This window comes from Amphiura filiformis, chromosome 15 (assembly GCF_039555335.1).
Source record: "Amphiura filiformis chromosome 15, Afil_fr2py, whole genome shotgun sequence".
In the NCBI taxonomy this organism is placed as follows: Eukaryota; Metazoa; Echinodermata; class Ophiuroidea; order Amphilepidida; family Amphiuridae; genus Amphiura; species Amphiura filiformis.
Genome location: NC_092642.1, coordinates 51016019 through 51027631, shown reverse-complemented (window position 1 = coordinate 51027631; position 11613 = coordinate 51016019). Strand labels below are relative to the sequence as shown.

General features: G+C 39.2%; 1 protein-coding gene across 3 annotated transcripts in view; it reads right to left on the bottom strand.

Moving 5' to 3' along the window:
• Positions 1-9017: 9017 nt before the first annotated feature.
• The window catches only part of LOC140171797 (uncharacterized), a 28328-nt gene continuing 25732 nt past the window's right edge, over positions 9018-11613 (bottom strand). For 2 of the 3 annotated variants that reach the window (XM_072195128.1, XM_072195130.1), the window contains 2 exons: positions 10433-10519; positions 9018-9611 (listed from right to left, as the gene is read on the bottom strand). In XM_072195128.1, coding sequence (XP_072051229.1) covers positions 9453-9611; positions 10433-10519 — 246 coding nt within the window. In that variant the 3' untranslated portion in view covers positions 9018-9452. The remainder of the gene's footprint in view (positions 9612-10432; positions 10520-11613) is intronic. The other variant, XM_072195129.1, reaches the window with a different exon arrangement.

Here is an 11613-nt window from a genome sequence, read left to right as displayed (position 1 = left end):
AGGCTATTTGTAGAGGTCACGCGTCAATGGGAAAGAGCACTGTGTATTGTGCATAGAAAACGGACAGTAACTGCAGTGTATGGTCCCTTTTCTTTTCCTTTGCGTTCCCGATTTTCTCTTTCAATTTTTGTCGGAAGAGCACTTTTCTCTTTCATTTTTTTGTCCGGGTGGGGGCTTTGCACCATGCACACCATTGGTTAGGGGCACCCGATCTACTTTCGCCCCCGGGCACCCTGAACCAAAGTTACGCCACTGTTAAGCTTACCTACACAGTATGATATGGGATGCCAAGGTTGCTGAATTTTGTTACCTGGTGACATTGCTTTCTCTCATCATCAGTAACTCCCATGGTGGCATAGATGCCTTGTGTCTACACTATTAAGGTCAGTGGTATTTATTCCGATTATGTTTACATCGAGTGCCATTGCTGTCATGGACTTTTGCATCAATTCTCAACTGTGATATCATACTACAGTAATCAGGGCGTGGCATCTCTTCACTCTGCAGTATACGTGGTTCCCAGCTCATGGTTTATCATGCCATACTCAATTCAAAGTTTATGCAGCTCAAGCAGAGTATCTTCCTAGCCAGTTATAAAATCCTTGGCCATTTATGTGTTTGCTATATAGCTCTATATATACTTGTACATTCTTCTGACTATGTATTCATCTAACACTGAAATGAACCCAGGTCCCAGCACAGGATCATCCTGCGATAGTATTTCTTCAAACTCAAGATCAATTAGTAGCAATACTAAATGGCATTGCTTGGTGTGTAATTAATGAACCTTGCGTGTGGGACGAACCTGCTCTAGGATGCGATAAATGTGCCGCAATGTATCACAGGCGCTGTGTGGGCATTACCAGCTCTGTATACCATGATATTGTCAGTGCTGGAGCAAGTTGGACATGCATTGGTTGCGAGACACCAAATTACTCCCTACATCTATTTGATACATTCACGATAGAGACAAATAACAGCTTTGAGAGTCTTGATCCTGTATCATCAGAACCACTTCAGTCACCTCTCGGCAGTGATATTGGCTCTCCAAAATTTGCTTCATCTCCAATTCAACATTCAACCAAGGTTAAAACCACTAGCAATGACTCTCTCAGAGTTCTTGTCATCAATTTGCAGAGTGCTAATGCTAAGAAAGAAGCCTTTTGGAATCTTGTAGACTCTGCCCATCCTGATGTGATCATTGGATGTGAAACATGGCTTTCACCTGCTGTACATAACAGTGAGGTTATTCCTCCTGGATTTGAGACTGTGCGTAAGGATAGACAAGATGGATATGGTGGAGTCCTCATCAGTACACGATCTGACTTAATATGCCAGCAGATCTCCATTGAAACTTCAAGTGAAATTATTGCCATCAAAATTGAGCTTGTTGATCGTCAACCACTTGTGGTCTGTGCAGCTTATAGACCTACCAACAACGATGTTGATTATATTCTGAAACTGGTCCAAGACATTGAATCGATAGCCAAGAATTATCCATCATCAACTTTGTGGGTAGCTGGAGATCTCAACCTACCAGATATAGATTGGGAAAACTACTCAATCATCAGTTACCAATACCGCAAAATAATAAATGAAACATTCTTGGAAACCATCAATAATGTCGGTCTTGAACAACTGGTTGATGAGCCAACCCAGCTGCACAAATATCCTGGACTTGTTTCTTACCAACAGACCCTCGTTTGTCAGTAAATGTAAAGTAATCCCGGGGTAAGTGACCACGAGGCTGTATTAGTGGATTCTGCTACAAGAGCAAGGAGACAGCGACCTGTAAAGAGGAAGATCTACCTCTGGAACAGAGCCAAGTTAGACAAGATCAGGGAAGATGTTAAAGAATTCTCTACCGACTTTGTTGCGCATAATGACACATCCACTCCAGTGGAGGAGCTTTGGAATCTTATTGATAAGAAGCATTGTCAAGTTATGGAAGACTGTGTACCCTCCAAGTATTCTTCTCAGAGCTTTAACCAACCTTGGATCAACTCATCTGTGAAGAAACTTTCGAGACGTAAGAAAAGAGCTTTTAGAACAGCCAAGAGAACCAAATCCCCAACTGACTGGCAGTACTACAAAGAACTGAAGAAACTTGACCAGGCAGAATGTCGCAAAAGGTACCATTCTTACGTTAACAATATGACAAGTGAGAGCTTTAGCTCAAACTCCAAGAAGTTTTGGCGATATATCAAGAGCAAGAAATGTGACAACTCAGGTGTGGCACCTCTCAAGCGGGATGGTATTGCAAACAGTAAGACCAAAGCTCAGATCCTGAATCAACAGTTCACTTCCGTGTTCACATGCGAAGATACAGATAATCTTCCTGACCTGGGACCAAGCCCCTACCCAGAGCTACCTGACATTCAAGTTCATGTTTGTGGTGTTGCCAAGCTTTTGAGAGACCTTAATCCTCATAAAACATCTGGTCCGGATGGCATAACATCAAGACTTTTAACTGAGGTGGCAGATGAGATTGCACCTGCACTGGCACTTCTCTTCCAAGCAACCCTGAATCAAGGTTGCATCCCAGGTGTTTGGAAGGAGGGATTGATAACACCTGTCTTCAAGAAAGGAGATCGTAGCACTGCATCAAACTACAGGCCTATCTCCCTGACATCAATATGCTGCAAAATTCAGGAGCACATCATCCATAGTAGCATTATGGCCCATCTAGATACACACAAGATCTTATCAGATGACCAACATGGTTTTCGCAAGCGCCGCTCCTGTGAGACTCAGCTCATACTTACTCTGAACGACCTTGCAAAGGGATTGAACTCCAAACAGCAGATTGATGCAGTACTACTTGACTTTTCCAAGGCTTTTGACAGAGTTCCTCACCAACGCCTACTTCTGAAACTGCATTTCTATGGTATCCGTGGCCAAGTATTACACTGGATCAGAGACTTTCTCACTGGCCGCACCCAGCGTGTCTTAGTTGAGGGTCAGTCTTCAACCACTTCAAGTGTTACCTCTGGTGTACCACAGGGCACAGTCCTGGGCCCTCTGCTGTTTTTGGTCTTTATCAATGACCTTCCTTCGATGGCTTCATCTACTACCAGAATGTTTGCAGATGATTGCCTTATGTATCGCACCATTCATGATACTTCTGATGCTGCAGCCTTGCAAGCAGACTTGGACAACTTACAGCAGTGGGAACAGGACTGGCTGATGGATTTCAACCCAAGTAAATGCTGAAGTCATCACCATCTCCAACAAGAGAAACTGCATCTCATTTCCATATACCATCCACAATGAAACTCTCAAGAAAACAGACTGTGCCAAATACCTTGGTGTAAACATTACCAGCAACCTGTCTTGGAGCACCCATGTAGACAAAATCTGCAAGAAAGCCAACAGCACTCAAGCATTTCTTCAGCGAAACATCAGAAGCTGCCCACAAAAGATCAAAGCCAGATGTTATACTACACTTGTCAGGCCATTGCTTGAATTCTCCTCAGCTGCATGGGCTCCTCATCATAAATCCGACATCAATAAGCTGGAGTCAGTTCAGAGGCGTGCAGCCCGCTTTTGTGATGAGGACTATCACCGCACGAGCAGTGTATCAAACATGCTCAGGCAGCTTAACTGGCCAACTCTCCAGCAACGCAGAGACACGTCCAGGCTTGTGATGTTGTACAAGAGCTATTATGGTCTTGTTGACATACCACCATGCCACCTTGTGCTGCTGTCATCACGTACAAGAGGTCACAACCTAAGATTTGTGATCCCTCGAGCCTCCATCTTGGTGTACCAACATGCATTCTTCCCCAGTACCATCCGGATGTGGAATGCTCTTCCAGCTTCCTTGGTCACCGCTCCATCCTGTGAGGCATTCAGAGGAGGCCTGACCAACATCATCCCTTAAGCATCATTGGAGTTTTTAATCGCACTGTACAGCACCTTCATCTATTTTCTGCACCTTTTGTGTTTTTCTGCACCGCACTTGCTCCATGGATGTGATAATACTCGGCCACCGAGGGATACATCTCACCACAAAGAAGAAGTGTGTATTGAGCATTTCCCCAGTTCTACCCAGTCAAATTTCACAATCTTGGTTTTGTTGGGTAGATATGAACTTCAAAAGTACAAACAATGCATGAGATATGATTTTAGAGCAGCTCTGACTTGACATGGGCTTAAAAGGTCATGTGATGCCCGATTTGCAGTAATTTTTAAGGCTGTGACCTTTTCACCCCTGGTCAAAACATGGATAGCCGAAAATCATATATATCATTTATTTTTGGCCAAGCTGCAGTTCATATCTATGCAATAATACCACATTTGGTAAATTTGACCGAGTAGAACTGGGGAAATACTCTATAATGTAACTCAAATATCATTAAATATTTAACTTAAATATGTGTCTTTAGCCAAAATAATGGTGATGTTCTAGAGGGTCCAAACAAACTACCCAAAGTTAGGATGGCATCTGAATACCTACTTTTCCCAGATTGTTTCTACCGATTTCTCTATATACAGTAAGAAATAGCAAAAAAGTAGGTATTTTGTGAAAATCTACTGCCTGGGTGAAACATGCTTCCATCTTACTGATATTTCGGCACAATACTCGCATGTACCCCAGTAAAATTCTCCGAGAGTTCCAAGTCGTTCCGAGAAAAGTGTTTTTCGCCCCTCCCTACTGAGCAAGTTAGTAACAGAAACACAACTTTCAAAATCTGGACACAGTTGATCAGATTGTGTCAAAATCTTACATCCATATGGGCCACAAGTGCTTTCTTTATAAAAACTTTTGGGGCAAACTGGTGCAAGTATTCCTGTTTTGAAGGCATTTCTGCAGGTAGGCGAGGCAAAATTTGTTTTGGGGTGCCATAAAAGTATTCGGTCATGCATGTGTACAATGATTAGTGTCCAGGTTAATTGACAAGGCAGGGCACCCTATTTAGCATTTGGATAATTTTTGATTTTATTTATTTTCCACCCGAATTACATGGGTGAAAAATCAATAAAATAATTAAATGTCCAAAGCTGAAGTTCAATAGGGCACCTCTGCCTAAGGTTAAATCATACAAAGAAAACTGGCAACATTCATATGAACTATGGTTTTTAATCTTTTTTTAATCTTTATTTACACAATTATTAAAAGATACATTTCCTCAATACCTCAAATCTTTCATGATATTCCTTTTCAAAGAATCCAAAAATCTTCTGCCATTCATGATTCAATATCATTGGCATTAACACAAATTCTTAAGTACACACAAAATATTAAAAGGAGACATTACAACTAAAAAAGGATTAGCCCACAACTAATACAAATTTAACAAAGGTTACATAAAATGCATACACAAATTGAAATGAAAACGTACATAAATTATAAGATGGCTCTGCCAAAATATCAAGCTATTTTTGGCAGAACAGATCAATGTCTAAAGGGAAAAACTGTTACAATTAAAAGCAGACGATGTACAGATTTAGAAATATAACGAAAAATGCATTGTTTTCATACAGTAAAACGGTGCAAGAAAGCATCATACGTGTGATGTCGGGTAAATTGTACAGCCAAAATAACTTTTTGTTCATATTTTGGACATAAGTGATCTGATTTCGGTTATTCCAGCAAACTGCAGCATTTATAATGTGTACTGAACAAAATACAGAAGTCAAAATCTACATCAAATATGGCAGATAACTGAAGGCACTATATTAGCGATCCTTCAAAGTGTAAACAATATTTAAATTGGTAGGAATGGCACACCTCCCAACATTAACTGAAATATGATTAAAACCCTTACAAGATTGCTTTCAGCATGGTGTGATACCAAGCTTTAATCCATGTATCCTTATCAAAATATTCAAAAACCTTATTGTATTTTCCAATTTTGCAAATAAGTGACCAACCACTAATAGTGCCTTATACTGCTTGATTGAATCATATCCCACCAATGAGGTAGAACCAAAGAGTACCAACACCATTTTGCGCCTCGCTCATGGAGGGCAAAAGTAGTACAATTCCGGATAATTTAAGCTACACACCCAGCAAAGTTTGATTCAAAGTGCGTCATTGTTAGCGTTCTGCATGTACTGTAACACAAAGAAATGTCCGTGCAAACACTCAAGCTTAAAGACGCAAATCTGGTTCATTCTCAGGCTCTTGCCCCATACCAATGGATTTACCATTGTGTTACACACACAGGGACATTTTGAGGTGGTACTGTTTGAGGATAATCTCTTTGGTATTAAATAAAAACAGCGGAATACATATACTGTAAAATCAATTACATCCAAAGACCTTCACCAAAATATTTTGCTGAACCACTTTTACACATGGGAATCAACTACACGGTCACAAGTCTCAAAGATTAGTAGGGGAACAAACCAAAATGACATCCAATAAACGAAAGTACTTTTGTTAGAACGCTGACCCCCCAGGAAGTTTTAAATGTTACAAATTCCAATCCGAAAGATCAGCTTTGATTAATAAATTTATCAATGTTATCAAAAGTTTGATTCCTCCCCCATGAAAGGACTTGATTACTGGACATCAAACTTTTGATTTGTTCCTTTATCCAAGTTGCAACACCTCTCCAGTTCAGCAAGTTCCCCTGCTTTAAATATAAACAGCATTGTCCTTTTTAATTGAGCTGTAACTCAAATGAATTCTACCAACCAATTACTCTTTCATCACATCCAAAAAACACTGGACTCGCATATAATCTGGACTCCATGTCAAGTGTGTCATATGTTGAGTGGAAATAAAAATAGTGTACATTTAATACTTCCCCTGTGGAAGATGTTGGAAACTATGGATTGCAAATAAAATGGAACACATAAGGCAACCCCGTTTGAATTTCATACTCTCTGAAATACATTCAATCTAAATCTTCCACAGAGGGAGGGTGAGTTTCAAATAGAATTGGTTAATGTGCTAATTCTATTTGAAATTCATACTCCCCCCTGTGGGAAATATTTCCAAAATCTTGCACTCGGGGAGTGTGGGCTATAAATGGATTAGCCTACTGATGTTCAGGTTGCATATAATAAAATCTTTCATAAAATTTTGCCACATCTCAAAATGATGTCGTTTCAGAAACTATACTTTGTTTGGCTTTATAATTGGCAAAGACTTGCATTGTACACCATCGTTGGGCACAGCACCTTCTGTCCTTCCCTGGCGCGCTTAAGTTACGCGAGCATCAAGTTTGGGACTATATTAACATATACTTACTGAATAATTTTTGCCAATTATATAAGCCATAGTATAGACAGTTTCTGAAAGAGCAAATAAAGAGCATGACAAATTTATGACAATTGATGCACATTATTTACAAACCAGTAACCAGAATACAGGCACATCATACAGCTGCAATTGTCTACTTAATTTGTGGCACTGCACAATTCCATGAACACATCATTTATATAATTTCAACATCTATATAAAATATATCTACTCGGGGTGCAGTTTCGTTCAACTTTGCTTGAATCAAAAAAATTCCTGTAAAATCATCTCAGGAGAATCAAGTTACTTGCTGCCTGTGAAATAGGCATGAATTTAGGAGAATCACTTTTCGTTGTGAGAATTGATTTTTGATATATTGTGATCAAAATAAATTTTCATTTCATTAAAAAAATATTCTTGATTCAGAAACTATAGACAATATCTGAAAGAGCAAAGAAATGATGGAAGGATGGGCCCTGATTCTGCCAATATCATGATTAAAAGAAATTTTCATTTCATTTTCAAATACTTTTTATTCAGAAATTGGACACAATTTCTGAAAGAGCAAAAAAACATTGAAGGGTAGTAATTTCCGACGATGCACTCACTTGCCTGTACACTTTCACTTTCACTTCGCTAAAGGGAAAAAAAAAATCAAAACTCGATCGGCGATTGTCCGCCGGTTCCCATTGTTTAGAATAGAAACCGGACAAAACCGGCGGTCAACAGCCGGTCGAGTTTTGATTTCATCCACCTTCCATGGTACTGCACATATTATTTGTATACCATAAACACAGTTTCCTTGCATTGTCATCAAGATTGAAGGTAGCTCTTCAACTGGCAACATGAGCCAGTCATATACCATTGCAAAGTCATGCAATTCATCCTTTCATGTCTGTTCCCAAACTCTCGAATATAGACGAATCCAACGAGCCAAGTCATGGTCAGGATTTTGTTGGCCATATTTGGTTCCCCGCATGCACCAAGCAGGTGTTGTGAGTGCCCAATTGGGTGGATTAAACCCGCTTAAAATTCGATGTTAGATTCTTTTGTGTTGTAAACTGTCATCATTCTTTTTTCTACATGTAACACGGTGATAGAATGCAGTTTAAAATACCCTTCAAGGCCGCATCATCTCACATTTTAGGTGATATAGTTGGGTCCCCGTCGCGGCTATGGCTGCCATTGAGGAGTAGGAATGCATGAAATTGGATTCATCTATAGCAGAACCATACAAGGGGTGAATTGTCTACTTTACTTTGTGGCGCTATAGCAGAAATACAAAGGCCAAATATTATTACACATTTACAAAATGTCAACATTATAGATACTGTCAACATTCATATATTCTTTCCAAAAACACACACACATTATCCCATGTGTTAAAATGTAAAACATACTACTACTTCTACTGTTAAGATAGCAATTAGGGACACATTATGACACTACTACATTTTGTACAATGTGAAAATTCAAAATGCTAGAAATTTAGGGCCATTACACACAACTATACAGAACTCCAAATACTGATAGGACTTTCAATGGAATGTGTCTCTGTCACAATATGGGACTTGAGATTTTACTCCTATGATCAACATTTTGACTCAGAATGTCATGCTCTACAGTTCTGAATTCCATTATTCTGAAGGTCTCTCCTTGAACAATGGAGCTCCTAATTTCAAACAAAATTTGATACCACCTAGCTGTTCTCTATTACATTTTCGCTTCATTTGTGGTTCCTTAACAGTCTTCAGTCACAGTAACTGTGAGCCTGTGAGGATTATAATTGCTATACTAATGGGACTCAAAAAATACAAATAAAATACATTTTGACTCAAAATGTCTCCAATATCCTCATTTCCAACTGATGATTCTGAAGGTCTCATCCGGGCCCCTGAACAATAGCGCTCCAATATCAAACAAAAATTTGATACCACCTATTCTCCATCACTGTAAACAAAGAACAGGTGTTCAAAAGTTTCTTGCCTCATCTGTGGTAGCGAAGTGACACACCCTACATGTACAGTCATAATATCTGCAAGGATTACATTGATGGGCCTATAGATTCTCCATGTTCATAGCATTTGCTGACAACTGGCACGGACATGACTGGATGCAAACGTTGGGGTACTCAAGGTCACGGCAGTGAGAGTAGCACCATCATGCGTTTCATAGACAAACATGTTGAGTTCAAAATTGAATTGTTGACAAATACCGCTATTTCATTTATTCCTGATTAATAAGAAAAGTCTGTTTCTCAATCACTATCAAATTTGATTGAATTCACACTGGTGTCTATCTGTCCTCCACGGTAACTTCCGCGCTTCTTTTTCGTCTTCTCATGTCTGAATTGCTTGCCTTTCACAAACTTAAGGTCCTTGTTGGCTTTGTCTCCCCAGGAACCATAGGAACCTCTCTGGATATTGAATAGAAAAACAAACAAAACATATTGAGTGACATTCATTTACATATAATAAACACCCCTGTCAGATTTTGGTGAACAAGTTTATAATGAGCATGATATTGGGTCTTTAATTCATGTTTTCAAATATATTCACATCAAGTACTATGTGTATTAATATTTTGCGGGGTTCAAAATTTGTGGCTGCCTTTTCAAACCCGAAAATTAAACCTCACAAAAATGTCCTGCTATAAAGTATTTCACAACCAGAGGAAGAGGCCTACACATCATACACTGGAACAACATTGGAACAAGGAAACATTCAAACATCACAAACTAGCGCACAAGATCAAATTAATGATGCTTAATCGTTATTCTTAATATATCAATATATAAGTACCAGACTTGAGTCTTGTTTATCAGGGACAGTCTGTGTAGCTCAGTGGTAGAGCGCTCGCCCGACAAGCGAGAGGTCTGGGGTTCAAGTCCCCGCACAGGCAGGTATGTCCGGAGTTTTTACTCTAGTATATCTGCCTATGCATGTTATGTTTCCATTTGTAAATTCATGTTTAAATGTGCTAGTGTGCGATGTGTAATTCTTCTTTCCCCTGTATATTGCACCACCTTTAATTAGAAATCTGGATATTTGAAATGTAGGCCTATAAGATATTGAGGAAAATTTGGGTATCATAGGGTGAAAATTGAACTTCTGAGACACATATTGCAAGTACCTCACTATTATTACAAATTGAAGTCTATTTTGCTGGCAAATGACTGTATATAACTCTTAAGGTAAATCAAACAGTCCACCAAATTATCCCCTAGCACTCACTCACCTTGGCTTCAAATGAATTATCCTGTAGTTCAGGATGAACATCTGTTTCCTCTGCTCTCACTCTTCTAAAAGGTGTTGGTGTTGTCTTCTGAAAATACAAAATGCCAATGGGTTACCACCTGGAAAATATGCACACATGTACTTAGAACTCCCAACCCAATCATAAATACTACCACTACACTAACCTTGACCATAAAATCATATGATATTTAAGGCAGCCATTGATCCTAACAGTGTACATTGCAGAACCAATCAAAGTATCACTATATGCTTCAAAAATATGATCCAGCATTCATAACCTCATTAATCAAAAGAGATTGATTGCCTGACCTCGCACTTATTGCGCGGTCATTAATAACTCACAATGACTCCAGACACGCTACAATGACTTCTGCGCGCGCGTGCATGTATAAGCTAAGCGTTATGGCGACGCACACGCCTACGCGATTCCGTGATTGGTAGCTCTTGTTGTCGGCGCGAATGTTAAATTCGCCTGGTCGATTTTTTTTGTAGGGTAGGTAATAACAATAATTAAAACTGGTTATATTTAACAGCATTTTATGACATAAAATAACATAAAATGCCAATGTTTTGATTTGTTCAAAATATCAGATATCTGACGGTAATGAATGACAATAATAACTTTGCACCATCTATTTTGAGTTCATTGTGTGAAATTGTCGGGTTTTGTTTTGGGCCTCTGTATTTTAGCGCCCTCGGAAAAATACCTCGGTCCAAAAAACCCCCTCAGATTTCCCACAATGACCACAAAATAGATGGTGCGCAGTTATTATTGTCTAAATATGATTCCTATGACAACAATCTGACCCGGGGTATGATGGCCGTGGTCGGAATCCAGTCTGTATAGAATTTAAACAGTTTTAAAGAATCCACTTTGATTCACGCATTATCTATAATTGACGAGAATCTTTGCCAAGAATTGATTTGTGGATTTTTCATACCGCACAATGTGCAACCTTCAAGTAGGGCGTTATTTATGGTTTTACCTTCATGTAAGCATACTCAAGAGTATCAAGACAGGGAGTATACAGCAATATGGAATAAAGCTGTCTAATCCCTCAATGAAGTCCTGACAATAGGCTCATTTTGTTTACATGCTTAGGCCAAAAAAAAAAGATGTTTGCTTGCCCTCAACCGATCGACCCTAATTTTGGAAATCAG